We start from the raw sequence: 20,119 nt of genomic DNA on the forward strand, positions 1-20,119 counted from the left end.
TCTCTCTCTCTCTCTCTCTGTGTGTGTGTGTGTGTGTGTGTGTGTGTGTGTGTGTGTGTGTGTGTGTGTGATTTGAAGCAGGGTCTCCAATAATCCCAGGCTGATCTCAAACTCCCTATGTAGCTGTAGCTCCTGATTCTCTTCACTCAGCCTCCCAGATCCTGGAATTTGGGCATGAACTGCCCTCCCCAACCTTACTGAAAACAGTATCTGCTGTGGGTGCTTTAATGCCTCAGCTTACCTCAAGAAGCAGCATAATCTTAAACTTCTGCCTCCCCACGCATCCAATTCCACTTATAATTTATTAGCTTAGAACTTAGGGGGTTTTGGTTGGTTGGTTGGGTTTTGTTGTTGTTGTTGTTTCGTTTGTTTGTTTGTTTTGTCTTGTTTTTGAGACAGAGTTTCACTAGGTAGCCTTGGCTGGCCTGGAACTTGTAACGTAGACCAGGCTAGCCTTGAACTCACAATGATTTACCTACTTCTGCCGCCTGAGTGCTGGATTGAAGGTGTAAGCCACCCTGCCTGGCTTATAAAAAGAAAAACGTATTTCCAATCTTCAAAATCTGACCCTTAAACTTAAAGCCCATGCCCTTGTCCCATGATCAGGCCACAATGGATCAGACAAACAAAGGAGCCCAGTTCGGCCATCATATGTCCGACTTCTCCTTCTCCACACATCGAACACCCCACTGGTCTGTGCTGCTGAGCAATAAGGGTTCCTGAAGAAAAGGTTAATCCTCTTTACAATGAAGAAAAGGAGACATTGTTTTCCTGTTTCCATTTTTGTGTTTATGTGTGGTGTTCATATATGTTTGCATGTGTGTAGGCACACAGGCGTGTGGACGCATGTGCATGCGTGTGCATGTGTCTGTGGAGGCCTGAGGTTGACGTTAGGAGCCACCCGTCCTTCATAGCTCTTCCACCTCATTCATTGAGGCAGAGTCCCTCAATCAAAGCCGGAGCTTGCCAGTATGGCGAGTCTCACAAGCTAGCTTGCACTGGCCATCCCATTTCATCCTTCTAAAGCTGGAATTACAGGCAGGCCACGTGGGTTCTGGGGATCCAAACAGCAGTCCTCATATTTGCAAGGCAAAAGCTTTACCCACAAAACCATCTCCCCAGCTCCTGATTTCTATTTTTTTTTTTTTTTAAATTTGGGGCAACCAGCATCTCATTAAAACTCAGGTTGACCTTTAACTCATGTCGTAGGCCAGGAGATCCCCCTGCCTCAGCCTGCATACACAACCATACCCACCCAGCGTAAATTTAGATTTAGAAATGGACTCTGTGATGGCTGTTCTTTGCTGTCACCTTGACTACATCTGGAATAAACTACAGTCCGGAAAGGAAAGCACACCTGTGAGGTATTTTTTGCTTGGTTTGCAGTAGGTGAGTCCACTTCTAGTCGGGACCTTTGAGGCAGGAAGACACCTGTCTTTAAACCGGATCTTCATATGGGAAGACATACGTTTAATCTGGGCCACACCTTCTGCAGGAAGACAATATAAGGACATGGAAGAAGGATGCTTTTGCTCTCTGCTTGATTGCCCTTGCCTTGCTAACAAGTCCATTCCTTCCTTGGCATTAGAGCCCACTTCTCTGGGATTCCAGAGTCTGCTGAAGACCAACAGGGACATCTAGCCTCACGTGGACTAAGAAACTTCTGGATTTTTGGACTTCCTGTTCATACACAGTCATTGTTTGAATGAGTTAGACCATAGCCTGTAAGTCATTCTAATAAATCCCCTTTACATGTGTGTGTGTGTGTGTGTGTGTGTGTGTGTGTGTGTATAGAGAGAGAAACAGACAGACAGACAGACAGACAGAGACAGAGAGAGAGATCCATTCTGAGTTCTGCTACTCTTAAGAACCATGAAAATAGACTGAAACTTCTAGACAGTTTATTACTAACTAGTTGTTGTACTGACAGTTCATTGGCAGTCCCATTCTCAACTCTCTGTCCCTTTGTTTAAGAGCACAGAATGTATTCCTTCCAAATCACCTCGAAATTCGAATTAAACTCATTTCAAAACATCTCCCCCAAAGAGTTCCGACATGTTTCTGGGTCCTTTATACTTGGCTATTAGCAACACTCCCAGTTATTCATACTGATTTTCAACACAAAGAGTAAAGTTCCAAACAGAACGGAGCAGCTCCTGGGCACCCACCCTACTTGCTGCAGCTTGCTCAGTGCTCAGCCCCTGCAGCCAAATTGAGCAACAGGTGTGGGGATTCCCAATTGTCAGTGGAAATGACCCGAAGAGAAAGCTGTGTTCACGTTAGGCAGCTGCACTCTCCCTGTGACTAATATGTTTTCGTAAGTTTCACAGGCTCTACTGACTCACCCCTCTACTTATGGTGTTTATTTCCTGGAACACTTAATAAGCTTTAGAAACTTAAGCATAACACCTAATGCAGCCAGAATCCATTCTTGTTTTGAACGATGCTAAAATTACAAGACTGCCAGAGAAAAGCTTCTTCCTGCCCTGCTCCATCTTTTTGTTTTTGTTGAGATGGGGGGGGGGGGTGTCTCACTGCATAGCTCAGGCTGGTCTCAAACTCATAATTCAGTTGTTTCTGTCTCCCAACTGCTCAGATTATAGGCATGTGCCACCACAGCCTGCTCTGTGTGTGTGTGTGTGTGTGTGTGTGTGTGTGTGTGTGTGTGTGTGTGTAAAGCATAGGGAAGGGAGCACATCTCCATCTCACTTTCATTTCTCCTCACTTTTGCCTTTGCTTTTGCCTTTGCTCTCCGATGCACTGGCGTTAAGTGGGGCTGCTCCTGTGGGCTTGGAACAGGGCTACCCAGTGGCGCATGAGTAATTCACCAATGCGTATGTCACTGAAGACGATGCCACAACAGTTTTGACTACGTTTATTAGATCAAACAAAAGGAGCTAAATAGAAATTTATTGAATTGTACAAGCTTCTAGAAGACAGTAGGAAAAAATCTTTTCAAAAGAATAGTGAATAGGTACAAAGATCTGCTGTAAGAGCCTGAAGGGCAAGCAACAGTGGCAGTCTGTGAGGGAGTGACAGTCAGTCTGAAGGAGAGGAGGCCAGGACCACCAACAGAGCTGAGTCATAGCTCCCCTCAAATCATCAGTCACACCATCTCAGTCTCTTTTTTGTTTTTTGGGTTTTGGTTTTGTTTTTGTTTTTTTGAGACAAGGTTTCTCTATGTAGCCTTGGCTGCCTCAGAACTCACTCTATTGGCCAGGCTGGCTTTGAACTCCAAGATCCATTTGCCTCTGTTTTCTGTTTTGTTTTGTTTTTTTTGGTTTTTCGAGACAGAGTCTCTCTGTGTAGCCTTGGCTGTCCTGGACTCACTTTGTAGACCAGGCTGGCCTCGAACTCACAGTGATCCACCTGCCTCTGCCTTCCGAGTGCTGGGACTAAAGGCGTGCGCCACCACGCCCGGCTGCCTCTGTTTTCTGATTGCTGGGTTTAAAGGCATGCACCACCACTGCCCAGCTCACACCCATTTCTTCAAGAGAATATTCAAACCAGAAATAAAGTTGGAAATGGTTTTTAAAAAACATTATGTGGGCCAGGCAGTGGTGGCGCACGCCTTTAATCCCAAGCACTTGGGAGGCAGAGGCAGGCAGATCACTGTGAGTTCGAGGGCAGCCTGGTCTACAAAGTGAGTCCAGAACAGCCAGGGCTACACTCAGAAACCCTGTCTTGAAAAACAAAAACAAAAAAACAAAAACAAAAAACATTATGTGAGGCCGGGCATGGTGGGCATGGTGGCGCACGCCTGTATCCCCAGCCCTCAGGAAGGTAGAGGCACATGAATGTCTGTGAGTTTGAGGCCAGCCTGGTCTACAAAGTGAGTCCAGAACAGCCAAGGCTACACAGAGAAACTGTCTCAAAAAGAAAAAGAAAGTTATGCGTATATGTGTGTAGGTGTTTTGTTAGCGTGTATGTCTGTGCACCATCTGTGTGTAACACCCAAAAAGGCCAAAAGAGAGTCTGATTCCCCTGGAAGTAGAGTGACAGAGAGTTGTGGGCTGCCATGTGTGTGCTTGGGGTTGGACCTGGGTTCTCTGGAAGAGCAGCGAGTGCCCTTAACTGCTCAGCCAGCCAGCCGGCCCATGCTGTCCTTCTTTATTCACATCTGAAGACACGAACTCAGTAACAAATAGAAAAAATGTGTGTGTGTGTGTGTGTGTGTGTGTGTGTGTGTGTGTGTGTGTGTTGGCTGTGGCACAAGGAGAGGAAGAAAAGAACACAATAAAGTCAAAAGGTGGGTGTGGTCGCACATGGCCACACTCCCTGCACTCAAGAGACTGAGGCAAGAGGAGCAGGGAGAGTCTGAGAACAAGCTGGGCTGCAGAGTTGAGTTCAAAGGCAGTCTGGACTATGTAGCAAGACCCCTGTCACAAAACAGAAAATTCAAAAAGCGAAATTAGGGGCTAGAAATGTGGCTCAGTGGGTAGGATCACTTATTGTTAAAGCAGGAGGACCTGAGTTCAAATCCCCAGCCTCCACATAAATGTTAGGTATGGCAGTACATGCCAGTCACCACAGTACTGAGGGGAAGGAGCCTATGAGCTCACTGGGCAGCTAGGCTAGTCAAAATTTAGTGAGAGACCCTGCCTCAAAATATAAGGGAGAGAGAGAGAAAACGATCCAGCATCTTCCTCTGGCCTCTACAGGTGCACAAACATGCTGACCCCCAAGCACATGCACACAGCGACAGAAGATAAACTTGAATAAATTCCACAAATATAGAGGTTAAAGATAAAGATGGAAAACTATGTTCGCCACAAGACAAAAACATTTATCACATCATTATTCAAGCTAGAGATGAACAAAAGGGCCAGGTAACGAATGATGAAGCATCCACACACACTAGGTAATTTCCTTTTGGCTGCAAGTAATAGCACACTCACCTACTCTGGAAGAGCTGTGCTGCTGCAGAGAAGTGCACGTAAGGGCTGTCTGCAGGGTGGCAGATGCAGACTGCAGATGGAAGGGGGAAGGGGGTGGGGACAGGACAGACGGGGGACACCGACAACAGTGCCGTGATGTCATCTAAGACCCAGGCTCTTCTGGGCTTGTCCCCTTTAGCATCTTGACTTGTGCTCACAGTGGTAATGGGGGTACAGAGTCCCCTTATAAGTTCTTTATCTCATAGACGAAACCATTTCGAAGCAGAAGTGAACTTAAGGACGACTAGCTAGAGTCCTGCTCTGAGAGTCGGGGTACAGATGTGAGAGGAAACGGAAGAGGAGGTACAAAGTCGCACTTTTAATACAGAGTAAAAGTACAAGCTGTACTTTGTAGACTGTATCTACCCTGGTGAACACACCAGGAAAAGAGAACTGGCGCCCAGGGGCCTTTGTTCCTTGTAACTATTACTCAAGGCCACAGCACTGCCTTCCTCCTGGGGTGACGTGCACCTCTGGCAATGAACACAACATTCCACAATTTCAGGCCAACCAAGGAGGAAATGCATCCTAGTCTTACTTGGGAGGCTGGATGGCCCACTGGGTAAGAGCACTTGTTCCCTTTCCAGAGGACTCTCACTAGGAGAGAGAGAGAGAGAGAGAGAGAAAGAGGGAGGGAGGGAGGGAGGGAGGGAGGAAGGGAGGGAGGGAGGGAGGGAGGAGAGAGACAGACAGACACACAGACACAGACACAGACACAGAGACTGGAGTATGTGAATCTGGTGCCCTCTTCTGGCCTCCATGGGCATTGCACTTACAGTGGGTTTTTGTATGTGTGTGCACTTGTATACATACATGCAGGTGAAACCCACATACACAAAATAACAAAAAATAACTGCACTAGGTCCTCTGTGTATGGTATAGATGTTAGCTTGGTGTTTTGTGGGGCTACTAACAGTGGGAGCCGGTGTCTCTCTGACACTTGGCCTGCTCTTGATTGAGACTTTACTTCCAATTGGGTTGCCTTGTCTCTTAAGAGGGCTTTCATTCAGTCAGGTGCAGTGGTGCCTACTCGTAATCCCAGCACTCAGGGAGGCAGAGGCAGGGGGATTGCTGTAAGTTCGAGGCCAGCCTGGTCTACAAAGTGAGCCCAGGACAGCCAATGCTACACAGAGAAACCCTGTCTGGTGGGGGAGAGCTCTTCCACCTGGTCTTATTGTATCTTGTTTTTATCCTATTTAGCTGACCTTTCTTGGAGGCCTGCTCTTTCTGAAGCTGAAAGGGAGGGAGGGGAAGGGAGGGAGGGGAAGGGAGGGAGGGGAAGGGAGGGAGGGGAAGGGAGGAGAGAGGAGGGGGTTGGAAGCCAGGAGTGGAAAAAGGAGAAATTGTGCTTGGGATGACTGTATGAGAGAATCTTTTTTTTTTTTCTTTTCTTTTTTTAATCTGGTTTAGAGACAGGAGATGGCTTAGCAGGTGAGGGGCTTGCTGCTGTGCTTGATGACCTGAGTTGGGTCGCCAGAACTCCTGCCTTCTGACTTTCACAGGCATCTGAACGCATAAAAAAAATGAATGTTTCAGAATTCTTTCTGGCTCACCTGGTGTTGAGGATCAGTGCCTACAGCATCGTTACTATTTACCATGTTACTGACCCTTTCGCTGTGGTTAGGAAGGGATCGCTAAAGCGTTACTGCCTCAGTTTCCCTTTGGCCTGTGCAGCAGGCAGGCACTGCTCGTTACAGCCACTGTACTGTTAACAGTTGCATTAGCTTTGAAGTTATTTTGAAGACCCTACTCTCGGGTCACCTTTATCCTTCTGGTTGGTTACTACCACCTGTGAAGCCTTAGCACTATCTACAAGGCCAGTGCTGGCTCACTTTGAATCTGGCCACAGAAAGGCAGCATTTAAAAACATGACACACACACAAAAAAAAATAATAAAATAAAAACATGACACAGGCAGCTGAGACTCTGTACCACAGTACCTAGCTCTGCCTTCTTAGTTTGTTACTATTACATTTCTTGTTTGAAGAATGGGCCATTTCTCCCTCCACCCTGTGGGTTCTGAGGCTCACGACATGCTGGGCAGCTACCCTCGCCCACCTTTTTCATGATATTAGATCATGTGTGCCGCGGCACACCAGCAGAGCTCATGGGACACTGGGGCCATCTTTCCACCAAGTGAATCCCTCAGATCAAACTCAGGCGGCGATCAGGCTCGGCAAGCCAGTGCCTTACCCACTGAGCCATGCCTCCAGCCTCTCTTTAGTTTTCCAATCCCAGGTTTTAGTGGCCACTGAGGACGCCACCTGCCATGCTGATACATGTTGCAAACGATGCCTGGAAAGCAGATAGCGCTTTCAACTGAACACTTCCCAGCCTTGCTGCCCACTCCTCCCCTGGGAGTGAGATGTACAGTGTTACTCCTCACCAAGCCTTAGGCAGTGCATGCAGAACATGGGACTTAGAGAGCTTGGTGCTGGCAAAACACTCTAATACTAACAACAAGAGTTCTCATGCCTACTGAATCGCCTATTTCTGCCCACTGTGAGTCCTTTTTGTACTGAGGCATTCTATGTGAATTACTTGCTAAACCACACAAGGTAAAACTCAGTTCTAATTCAGAACTGTGCATGCAACATTTTTAATTATTCATTGTTTTTTGGTTGTGTTGAATAAGGGTTTCACTATGTAGCCCAAGCTGGCTTGGAACTATGTTGGCCACAAACTCACAGCAATCCTTCCCCCAGCACCTTGGAGAGCTGAGGTCACAGGCCTGTACCACCATACCTGGCATAACAAGTTGTAATGAGTAAAACTATAGCCAGGCATGGCAGGACACTACTCAACAGGGAGGCTGGACAGAGTGACTTGAGACAGGACTGTGGTGCTAGCCTGGGCGACAGACTAAGGCACCACCTCAAAGTAAAATAGAACAAGTGACCTTTGCAGTTCAAAACCGTAACTCTGGCACTTGGGAGGCAAAGGCACAAAGACTGCCACGAGCTTGAGGCCACCCTGGTCTACCTAGCAAGTTCCAGCCTGGCCTGGTCTAGTCTACCTATAGAGAGCTCCAGATCTGCATGAGGCTGTAAGACTCTATCTCAAACTAATCAACACCCAAGCAAGAAACCAGACGCTACAGAGTATTAGCACATAAAAAAGCACAATGCGTTTTCATTATATAATTTTATTTAAAAATTTGCTTTTTTGGAGTACACTTTCCATTAACAATTCCCACAGTGGGAAAACACTTTCTTACTTAGTCTTGTATTTATGGACAGCTCATTTCTGCACAAGTGAAATGCATCTGAAGAGTTTGCAATCATCTGTTATATTTAACCCACCTACAAAGGAGAGCTCCCTTCACTGACCTCTAAATCCAGCTTTCCTTGTTTTCCTTCCTAAGATTTAAGAAATTAGTAATTTGAGACATCAGCATCTCCTGATTTGAGTTTCCCTAGAGACAGAGCCATCAACAGCTGCCTGAGCAGGGTGGAAGGTTCCAACTTTATGCAAAGTCTGACTCATGAATGAACAGCCCTCCCTCCCAGTCTACATAGCCTACTCTTATCCTGAGAGGAATGAGCTGACTCTCCTCAAGAAAAGGTCGTTAAAGGCAACATGAGCTCATGAAATGTTCAGTCACCAGGAGTCACGTGAGCTGGCAACCACACTCAGATATGGGATATGGAACTCAGATTCATGACTACTTGAACCTAACTCTTCTCAAAACTTTTCCTCAACAAACAAATTCTTAAAATAGCCACGTAATTATAAGAAAGAGATTCTGCCCACAGATGGACGTATCCACCATTCCCTCCTCATTGTGAGCTGAATGGCATTGACAAAGCAGAGGCAAAGAGGCATATAATCTAAGGCTGCACCAGAGAGGTCAGAGTTTCCACAACATGGCAACTGCTCTGCAGATGCCTACATCGTGGTAGTTGAAGTAGCAAAGCCCAGCAAAGGTCAGAGCTGAGACTGCCAAGAGGCCCACCTTCACAGCCTTCTGCAGTGCGTCCCCATGAACGTAGTCAGTGACCACTTGTCCAAGGCCCCTAAAGAAAAGAAAAGTCACAGCATAAAGGCAGTTAGAGGCCAAGCAGATAAGTTAAGTACACCACCAGGCCCCAAAATACCAAGTACCCCGAAATACAAAGTCTTTATCTATTATTCCAATAATTGCTTGCATCTTCCAGGGATTCTGTGTAGCTACTCTCACAGGTGAAATTATTTCTTTGCTTTGACATAACAACCCAAAGCAACTCATGGTTTAAAAAAAAAAAAATGGAACCAAAATGCAATCAGAAGTTGCTAGTAACCCAGCAGTGGCAGTGCAAGCCTTTAATCCCAGCACTCTGGGGGCAGAGGGGAGTTTGAGGCCAGCAGGGTCTACAGAGCAAGTTCCAGGATGGGCAGGGCTACACAGAGAAACCTTGTCTCAAAAAAATAAGCAAACAACAACAGGATCTCATCCTGTAAACTTGCATTTCCAGAGCTATTCTACAGAAACTAAATGTTCCTCTCTGTATAAAATCTTTTCATTTTTAACCAAAGCAAGTGCTCTACAGAACCTTCACTCATGAAGAGTGTACTAAGCAGGCACGGTACGCCACAACATGTCAGGAATGCTGAGGGTACTTAGGTAACAGATGCTCCTTCTGGGTAGGAATAGACAGTCTAGTGAAACAGGAAAAAAAAAAAAAGTAAAAGTAATTACATATGCAGCCTGAGGAAGGGTGACTGAAAGAGATCAGCCAAACAAAATGACAAGGGCCTTGGCATCTCTGAGGAACAGTAAGGAAGCTAAGGAGGCTGGAGTCTATGAGTCAGGTAAAAATCAGAGCAAAGCAGGGGCAGACTGCAGAGCGCCCTAAGCAAACACTGACAAGAAAGCTTAAAGCAATGACTTTACTATTTTTATAGCAATTTTATTTTAATGTAATTGACACTACAAAATTAACCTTTTTAATGGTGTGCCATTCAGTAGTGTAGCAGTCAGTGAGTTGTGAACTATCATCACTAATTCCAGAACATTTTCACACACTCAAAAAGTACTAGCTACTATCCCACTCGTTACTCAATGACTGATTTGCTTATTTCTACAGACGTGCCTATTCTGGTATTTCATACAAATAAGATGATGCAAGACGTGCCCTTTGTGCCATACTTTTTAGCATTTATTTTGCTTTCAATGTTCATCCACACTGCAGCACACCTCAGTACCTCATTCTTTTATATGGCTGAATAACACTCTATGGTATGTACACGACACCATATTCTATTTAGGCCAAATGGATGGTTTCCACTTTTAACTAATTTAAGTAATATGCTATGGTATTTTTTTTTTAATTCAGTTTTTTGGGTTTTTTTTAAAGATTTATTTATTTTATATAGATGAGTGCTTTGTCTGTGTGTACACCTGCATGCCAGAAGAGGGCACCAGATCACATTATAGATGGTTGTGAGCCACCATGTGGCTGCTGGGAATTGAACTCAGGACCTTCTGGAAAAGGAGACAGTGCTCCTAACAGCTGAGCCACCTCTCCAGCCCTGGGATTCTTGTATAAGTTTCAGTGTAGACACATCTTGTTTTCTTTTTTGTTGTTACTGTTTTGTTTTTTGAAATGAGATCTTGTTAAGTATCTCAGGTAGACCTCAAATTTGCTATATTGCTAAGGATGACTTTGAACTGCTGATTTTTTTGCCTCCTCCTCCTCCTCACTGCTGTGATTGCAAGCAGGCACCACCATGCCTCAATGGTGGGGATAGAACACAGGGCCTCACAAATGCTAGGCAAGCACTGTGACAACTGAGCTCCCTAAGCAGCTCTGTATGTGTACTTACACTACAGAAAGGGAAGGACAGGAAGGGACAGTGCACAACATAATACACAGAGGATGCAACAGATGAGGACGTAGTAAGAACTCCTAAGAAAACAAGGGAAAGATGACAAAGGCCAGAGTAAGTGCTCAGGGAGAGCTCTGGTGACAGCGCGGTGTTTGAGATCTTGAGATGGGAACAAGCCAGGTGCATAACTAGTAATAGCTTCAGACTGAGTGAAGACCAGGGTGGAGGCCCCAATACATCTGAGAATAGTAGAAAGCCAGCATGCATGAAATGAGCAGTTGGAAATGAGAGGAGTGGGTATGGATGTGTGGATGTGTGGATGTGTGGATGTGTGGATGTGTGGATGTGTGGATGTGTGGATGTGTGGGGGCAGGAGTTGGGGTGGGGTAGGGGGCGTTAAAGGCTCTCAGGGCAGTCTTTTATTTATTTTACCTTGAGTGTGTGTGTGTGTGTGTGTGTGTGTGTGTGTGTGTGTGTAAGTAGTTTTGTGTGTGTGTGTTCACTGATGTTTTGCCTGCATGTGTGTCTGTGAGGTTGTCAGAAGCAGCCCTGGGCCTGGAGTTACAGACAGTTGTCAACTACCGTGTGGTTGCTGGGAATTGAACCCAGGTCCTCAGAAAGAGCAGCCAGTGCTCTTAACTGCTGAGCCATCTCTCCAGCCCTTATTTTGGTTTCTTGAGACAGGGTCTTACACTGTTGCCTAGACTGGACCGGAACTTGCTATGCAGCACAGCTGGCCCTGATTCAAGCTGACCCTCTACCTCAGCAAATGCAGGCATTACAGGTGTGTTCCACCACACTTGAGAATTTTAAGTTTTTAATAGAGACAAGTCTCAGTGTTGTTGCCCTGGATGACTCTGAGCTGGCAATCTTCCTGCTTCCGCTCCCTGGAACGGACAGGACTGGTGGCATCTAATACCATACGCAGAGTCCATATAGAACTGTAAGGATTACTTTAGTTTGAGTAAGATGAGATGGAGGCTTTGAGAGAGAGTATCTATCCCACTTACCATATTAACAGGATCACAGGAGTGACTATGTTGGCAACCAACACAATGGGGATCAATTAAAAGACTGCTGCTGCAGCCAAGGATGACGACCAGGTATGGGGCCTGAACCAGCAAGAGCTCAATGGAATGGCAACAGTTCCCATAGAAAGAGGAAGAGCCCGGTGTGGTGCTGCAACCTACAATCCCAGGATGAGGGAGGCAGAGATCTCTAAGTTCCAGGTCAGCCAGGGCTGCAGAGTATAACCCCATCCCAGAAAAGTGTACAGGAGGAAGCCCAGACTTGGTGACACGGGTCTGTGACTCCAGCAATTGGAATGTGCTGACAGGAAGATCAGGAATTCAGTGCCACCTTAGCTATATGAGACCCTATCTTTAAAAAAACCCAAGGATACAGGAGGAACAGATTGAGAGACAATCAGAAACTCGGTTTTACAAACACTATGTTCAAACTGTCTATAAACATTATTAAAATTATGACAGCAAACAGCAGATGGATACATGTTAGGCATGCTAGTTGTGGTGGGTTGAATGAAAATAGCCTCCACAGACGCTTGTATTTGAAAACCTGGTCCCCAGTTGGTGGATCTTTGGGGAGGATTAGGAGGAGGCATGGCCTTGCTGGAGGAAGTGTCACTGGGAGTGCCTTTGAGGTTTCAAAGGGCTCTCAGTGTCTCTGCCTCCTACTGATAGATCAAGATATAAACTTAGCTACAGCTCAGTACTGTGCCTGCTGGCCGTCGTGCTGCCCTATGATGGCCACGGACTCGCCCTCTGAAGCCACAAACCCCAAACAAACTCTTGGTCACAGTGTCTCTTCACAGCAATAGAAAAGTAGCTAAGACAGAGGCACATATATGTAATTCCAGCACTTGAGGCTGAGTCAAGACAATTTCAAGTTTAAGGCCATCTGAGCTACATATTAAGACTTTGACTCAAAAAAAAAGAAAAAAAAAAACACAACAAAAAAAAAAACCCACATAAATTCAATAATCTACTCACATACCCAGATTTATTTAGCCATTAATAGTTGTATGTTTTTAAGTTTTCTACAAGTCTTGAGAATGTCACTCAATGTTCCTTTCATAAACAGACAAGCTTGCAGCAAACAGAGCAAGCAGACAACACAGAAGGACTGTTGTACTTGCCAGTGACTGTGCAGGGTGAGGGCTGCGGCCAAAGAGTAGTCCACCACCGAGCAGGGGTTCAAGTACCCAGCTGGAATCAGGCCCAAGAGCAAAACACTGACAACCCTCTCACTGCTCCAATGGAGAGATGCAGCCTTGGAACCAGCTACAAAAAGAACCAGATTCACAAGAGTTGAGACAGGACAATTCAATCACATGATTACCAAGCCTGTCAGAATGGTCAACAGTATACAGAGCAGAGTCAGACAGCATATCCTCTGTGTCCCTGAGCAGAAGGCACACTTTGTGGATAGGCAGAGGCAGGCTAAGCATCTGTGGAATAAAGGCAGTCTCAGACTTCAGTGAAACAGGTGTCATGAATCCAGCAATCCCTAACGGAACCCCTTTAGAATAACAATACTAATAGCTGTCTACTATTTGAGGTAAATGTGATATGTTTTAAAAACAGCTTAAACCAGCATGAAAAAGAAGCAAAGGTCTAAAGCTACCTTTTAAGGTCATGGTCCCTCTGTCCCTTTACACTCAGTGCGAAACAAATGAAACATGAAGACCGCTTTTAGACAAGTGAAAACCAACACAGGCTCTAGGCATGTCTAAGACATTATGAACTCCTTAGAGAACCTGATAGAAGGATGGAGTTCCTATCTAAAATAATGCACATGGGCACACACACTAAAATCTATACATACACCTCCAGGGGAGTTTCTTCAGGTCCATGTACTCTAAACCTAACAAAGAAACCCAGAAACAAAAAGGTTTTAAGCCGGGCGTGGTGGCGCACGCCTTTAGTCCCAGCACTTGAGAGGCAGAGGTAGGCGGATCAAGGCCAGACTGGTTTACAAAGCAAGCTCAGGACAGCCAAGGCTACACAGAGAAACCCTATCTCGAAGAAACCAAACACAGGGCTGGAGAGGCGGCTCAGAAGTTAAGAGCACTGACTGTTCTTCCAGAGGTCCTGAGTTTAATTCCCAGCAACCACATGGTGGCTCACAACCATCTATAATGAGATCTGGTGCCCTCTTCTAGTTTGCAGGCACACATGCAAGCAGACTACTGTATACTAGTAAATAAATAAATCTTTAAAAAAATAAAACAAACAAACAAAAAGGTTTTAAAAGGCAGAAAAGCCCCAGCTCAAATCCCTCATCATTCAGATATAACTGTAAGTGGCTGACTTAAAAATCAAGGAGGGCCAGGCATAGTGGCGCACAGCTTTAATCCCAGCACCTGGGAGGCAGAGGTAGGCACATCACTGTGAGTTCGAGGCCAGCCTGGTCTACAAAGCGAGTTCCAGGACAGCCAGGGTTATTACACAAAGGAAACCCTGCCTCAAAAACCAAAAAGAAAGAAAGAAAAAGAATCAAGGACTGAACGGCAAAAACTAAAAGCAGCCAGGCATGTAGACACACAGCTGTAACCAAGCACCAAGGAGGCCGAGGCAGGAGGCCTGTGCAGTTTGGAATACAGTTCCAGGCTAGCTACAGAGAGCCTCTGTCTCAAAAAAAGTTAACAAAAAAAGTCAAAATTATGATTTCAGGAAGATCACTGCAAGTTTGAGGCTAGCCTGGACTACAAAACAATTTTCAGACCATCCAGGAAAAATAAATATTTCTCTCTCCAGACTTTACTGAAAACACAGTAAATTCATTATTCATGTCAAGATTGTCTAGTGTGAATATCCACACAATATTTATCTAGGAAACTCTGTATGATTTTCATCAACTTAAAAAAATTCCAGCTATAAATCCACGACTCAGTCCACAAAGTAAGATTTTGTGCACAACTGGATCCTCTCCACTGGCTAAACAAACACCAGTAACTAAGCTGCATTCAATAGACTTCCTACAGAGTTGGTTTTTCCTTTTCTTTTCTTTTTCTTTTAGTTTCTCTGTGTAGCCTTGGTTGTCCTGGACTTGAGTTGAAGACCATGCTGGCCTTAAACTCAAAGAGATCTGCCTGCCCCTGACTCCCAGAGTGCTGGGATTACATGTGTGGGCCCCTGTGCCCAGCTCCAGAGTTGTTTTCTTGACAATAATGTAACACATTTTGAAGAGTTAGGCCAGAAGGCTCTCTGTGAGTATAAACAGCATTATTAAACCATGTTTGCAGGGTGCCCAAAGGTTTGCAGACTGGCTCTTTATATAACTAGTAGACATGAGTCTCCCTGAGAGAAATCAAGACCTGCCAAATGTATGATTAGCCAGGTAACAGTAACCAAACCCCCAAACAGTAGCAGTGCACACCTATCCTTAACTTCCTTCCAGGGAACCCTACATCCTCTTCTGGACTGTGCATCAGGCATGCAAGTGCAGACAGACATGCAGGCAAACACACACACACTTAAAATAATAAATACAATTGTTTACAAAGCAGAGACAGAGAGAACATACAACAGTGGCTTGGTGAGAGGTGAATGTGCTGTGTGCCACACCATCCTGGGGCAGGCTGGTCCTGGAGAAATGCTGAGACAGAAGCAGGTCTGACCACCCGGCTTCGGAGTAACAGAGCTGAGGGAAGAAAGACAGGGATCATAAACACTTCCTAAGAAGACCATGAGCATGCCACTCAAATCAAAAAATTTTCACTTTACAGGCATGTGAGTGTGCCACCACACCCAGCTCAAATTTTTACTTTTTTAAGGATTTATTTTGATATATATATGAGTGGCTTATTTACACGTATATCTGTGTACATGTGCATGTCCACAGACATCCTTCCTTATAACTAGTTGTAGCTATGAGCCATCATGTGTGTGCTGGGAAGAGAACCCAGATTCTCTGAAGAGCAGCAAGTGCTCTTAACCTACGAGCCATCTTGCCAATCAAAAAAAAAAAATCTGTATTGGGGATGCAGCTCAGTTGCTTGCCAACCACACAGGAGGCTATTTCTAGGACAAAAGAAGTTCAAGGTCATCCTCACCTACATATGGGGCTGGAGGTCAGCATGGGTCTCATGGGACCCAGTTTCAAAAACAAACAATGAAAAGGCATGGTGTTAGAACTCTGAAAGAAGAGGCAGGCAATCTCTGTGAGTTCAAGGCCAGCCTGGTCTACAAAGCCAGTCCAGGACAGCCAGGACTACCCAACTACACAGAGAAATCCTGTCTCAAAAAAAAAAAAAAACCTACAAAAATCTGCGGACTCCTAATAGTAAGTCACATATATATATATAAAGGCCTCACTTTATTTATTCACCTACTTATCTAGTATTAAGTACATGCAAGACTGTGTTGGCAAGGAGCAAGAAAGATGAGGACAAAAGCCTTTGCCCTCAAGAGAATATAATTTAGTTTAGAAAGTTCACCTAGTGTCCTCTTCCTTTTCAAAACCAAATCACATTTGTACCCTTGGACCCCTTTGGATCCTGCCTCTTGGTTAAAGTAAGACAGACTGATGTTCACCCAAGTACATCACAGATTAGCAATGGGATGAAAATAAGCAGTTAACACAGTCAACAATTGCATTTACTTTGTAACATTGCTAAAATCTAGGCAAAGGATTATAACTGCAGGGCTGGAGAGATGGCGCAGAGGTTAAGAGCACTGGCTGCTCTTTCCAGAGGTCCTGAGTTCAATTCCCACCAACAACATGGTGGCTCACAGCCATCTGTAATGTGATCTAATGCCCTCTTCTGGTGTGCGGTCCTACCTGCAGGCAGGGCACTATATACATAATAAATTTATTTATTTATTTATTTATTAATCTTTAAAAGAGAAAAGAAACAGAATGCTGCATACATACACAAAAAGATAACTTAATATTTTCTCTTCCAGCTTTTTTGGGGGAAGAGGTGTGTGTGTGTGTGTGTGTGTGTGTGTGTGTGTGTGTGTGTGTGTGTGCACGCGCGTGTGTTTGAAAGAGAGTCTCACCACGTAGCCTTGGCAGGCCTGGAACTCTCTGTGCAGACCAGGCTGGCTTCTCACCCAGGAGAGCTGCCTGGCTCTGCCTCCCTTGCCCATGACCTTGAAGTTGTTGCTCCTCCTGCCACCTCTACCTCCAAGCACTAGAATTACCAACTTGTGCAAGCATTCTACCAAGTGAGCTAAAGCCCCGACTCCCCCTGCTTCTGTGAAGTGCTACCTAATCCACCTCTACTTCGCAAGCACTCAACTCTAGAACTTTCATTTATACTCCCTATGTCTGTTCCAATAATCAATGATCAATTAAGTCCACGCAGCCAAATCCAGTAACAGCCAATACCCAGTCAGGGCTCTCTCTCTATAAATCATCAAATCCTATTGACATATCTCCTTAACATTTCCTGAAACTGCCTTCTTTTCCTTGTGCCTTCCAAGCTCAGGACTTCACCCACCTGGCCTGCCATTCAGTGCTCATCTCATCTCCGTGACTTGTGTCTGACCCTGCTCAATCTCCACTAAAGCCATCGACTACGCTGTCACTAAACCTAAGTCTAGGCTGAGAGTAGATAGTCGGGCACCAAGGGCGTGTGCTGAGCAGGCATGAGATGCTGGGCTCAAAAGGAAAACACTGCCAGGCGAGGTGGCGCACACCGGCTATTCAGGAGGCTGAGACAGGACAAGTTCCAGGCCAGCCTAAGCAACAATACTAACACCACCAAGAATAAACCTAGATCGTAATCCTATCAAACATTTTCATCTTACTGCCAACCTGAGCAACACAGAGAGGTTTTTATCTTCAAAATAGAATAAAATAAGTTCTGTGGGCTAATTTAGCACTTTGACTTTCACAAATGTTAGTTTATTTTTTCCATTTTCTGTCACACTAGGCACCTTTCTATCCCTTCATCGTTGCTTTTGCTGCTCTCAGTTGCTATAACTATAACAGGTAGCACCATGGTAGGTTCATCCTTCATAAAAAGTTCCTCAAACTTTCTCTGAACTCCTATTAACAATGTCTATACTGCACAGTAAGTTTAGCTTTACTTTTTACCTGTACCCCTCCGCTGCCCCCAAGAAGTTCTCCTGAGGGTAGAAACTGTATTTTGTTTTTTGTTTCTTAAGATTTATTTATTTATTATTATGTGTACAGTGCTCTACCTGCATGTACACCTGAAGGCCAGAAGAGGGTGTCAGATCACATTATAGATGGGTGTGAGCCTCCATGTAGTTGCTGGGAATTGAACTCAGGACCTCTCGAATTGCGGCCAGTGCTCTTGCCCTCTGAGCCATCCCTCCAGGCCCCTAGAAACTGTTTTCTTCGTGTTTGTATACCAGCCTCTTCAGGGCCTGGTATAACCAAAATTCCTGGTTAAAATGATTATCGACGCCTTGAGTGGTGGTACAGGGCTGTCATGCCAGCACTCGGGAGCCAGTCAGGAGGGTCCCGGCAAGCTCGAGGTTATTTCTGGTCTGCAAGGCTAGCTTCCAGGAAAGCCAGCACTACAGAGCAACACACTCTCAAAACAAAAGGATTACCAAACTGATTCCTTCCACCGACACTCAAACATTAGCAGCGTACCAGCACCCCAGCCCAGAGGCTCGGGATTACGATAAACACTTGGGCCTTGAGGCTACAACGGTCACCGCTGCGTCCTCAGTGGCACCTCATTGGCTGAAGAGGAAGTGCCTTCCTCTCAAGACGTCCCAACACCCGGTCGAGCCCTCATCCCTTCCCTTCCCTTCCCTTCCCTTCCCCTGCTCCAGGCCACAACAAGAACCTCTGATGGCCAAGTCACCTCACCTCGTCCTCCTTGGCCACTGCACAAGGCGCCCAGCTTTAAGAGAAGCGCCATGTCGCTCTGGAAGGCTCAAGGTCACCCAACAGCCCGGAAGCAGTTAGGTAGCAAGTTCCCGCCCCACGTAAAAGAACGTTTAGGCAGCCTCGAGTGAGCCGGAAGACTGGAGGCGGGGCGCTGCTACCGCGCGTGCGCACACCAGCGAAGCTCCTAACGCTGACTATGGCCGAGCTAGGCGAAGCTGGCGAAGCCGAGTTACAACGCCTGGTGGCCGCCGAGCAGCAGAAGGCGCAGTTCACTGCGCAGGTACGAGGATGAGGAACTGAGAAAGGAGGGTGAGGCGCAGGTCCCCGGCACAGAGCGCCCCCCCCCCCACTCGAGGCTGGATCTGAGCTGCGCCTCCCGCCCGGGGTGGCCTACAGTGCCCGGTGCCCGGTGCCCGGGAGGCCAGCGCTGCCGGGGAGGAAAGGCGGTGTAAAGCAGCGGGAAGGTTTAGGCGACTGAGCAGGGTGCTCTTATTAGCCAGCCACTGGTCCGGAATGGCGTTCGGAATCGCTGGGTTCTGACCTTGGAGGTGACGTGCTGGCAGGCAAGACACGGGTCTTCACCGTGAGTTCTGGGTTCGTTCTTGCCCGCTCCTCGATTGGATCATGTGATAATATATTTGGAGATGATTATTAGAGAAAGGTGAGCTCGACAACACTCAGCGCAGACTCAGTTGGTGTGGTGTGTTTCAGTAATTTTTCAAACCAGGGTCCTAACCGTTGCTGACTTTGGAAATACCGGCTGCTTGCTTAGTACAGTACCTAAGCTTCGCAAGTACTACCGTTAAGTGTCCTGATCTCAGTCAACTTTATTATAGTACTAGTTGCTTTGAGAATTGTTAAAGTATGAGGGTTTTTTGTTGCTTTTTTTTTTCCTTTTATTTTTTGGCGACAGGTTTCTCTGTGTAGCCCTGGCTGTCCTTAAACTCAGGCTGCCTCTGCCTCCTAAGCGCTGGGGTTAAAGGCGTGTACCACCACCGCCTGGCAAAAGCATGCGTTCTAAGGAGAATTTGCTGCCTGTAAGGATGAAGATCTGGGGTCATTACTGGTGACAAAGAGTAGACCTCGTAGTAATCCCACGATATGCAACTAAAAGTGGTTTTCACCAAGTCACAGAATGAGGAATTAATGTATGTACAGACTCTAAAAGATGAAAGTTTTTCTCTCCCCTTAGGTGCATCACTTCATGGAACTATGTTGGGATAAGTGTGTGGAGAAGCCAGGGAGTCGGCTAGACTCCCGCACTGAAAACTGCCTCTCTAGCTGCGTGGACCGCTTCATCGACACCACTCTTGCTATCACCGGCCGGTTTGCCCAGATCGTACAGAAAGGAGGGCAGTAGCCATACCTCAGAGTGACGGACCAAAAGACTTGAATGGACAGTGGAGAAAGAATTGTTGAGGTGTAAAGTAACAGATCAAATGTTCAAAAGTGGAATTTTATTTATTGGAATTCAGTAATTCCAGGTTGTATCACACCAGTTAATAAATGTGAAGTCTCTAATTCTTTTTCTTCTAAAT

General features: G+C 45.9%; 2 protein-coding genes across 2 annotated transcripts; one reads left to right on the forward strand and one right to left on the reverse strand.

The window, feature by feature from the left end:
• Window positions 1–8,066: 8,066 nt before the first annotated feature.
• On the reverse strand, window positions 8,067–18,720 carry SDHD (succinate dehydrogenase complex subunit D). The gene is made up of 4 exons (XM_084782108.1): window positions 18,561–18,720; window positions 15,291–15,407; window positions 12,901–13,045; window positions 8,067–8,953 (listed from the first exon to the last, which is right to left on the reverse strand). The coding sequence occupies exons 1-4, from the start codon at window positions 18,610–18,612 to the stop codon at window positions 8,788–8,790; spliced, it is 480 nt and encodes a 159-aa protein (XP_084638234.1). The 5' UTR covers window positions 18,613–18,720; the 3' UTR covers window positions 8,067–8,787.
• Window positions 18,705–20,102, forward strand: TIMM8B (translocase of inner mitochondrial membrane 8 homolog B). The gene is made up of 2 exons (XM_084782113.1): window positions 18,705–18,861; window positions 19,774–20,102. The coding sequence occupies exons 1-2, from the start codon at window positions 18,778–18,780 to the stop codon at window positions 19,939–19,941; spliced, it is 252 nt and encodes an 83-aa protein (XP_084638239.1). The 5' UTR covers window positions 18,705–18,777; the 3' UTR covers window positions 19,942–20,102.
• The last annotated feature ends 17 nt before the right edge of the window (window positions 20,103–20,119 follow it).

The sequence above is a fragment of the Acomys minous genome (genome assembly GCF_964271855.1).
Source record: "Acomys minous genome assembly, chromosome: 5".
Lineage (NCBI taxonomy): Eukaryota > Metazoa > Chordata > Mammalia > Rodentia > Muridae > Acomys > Acomys minous.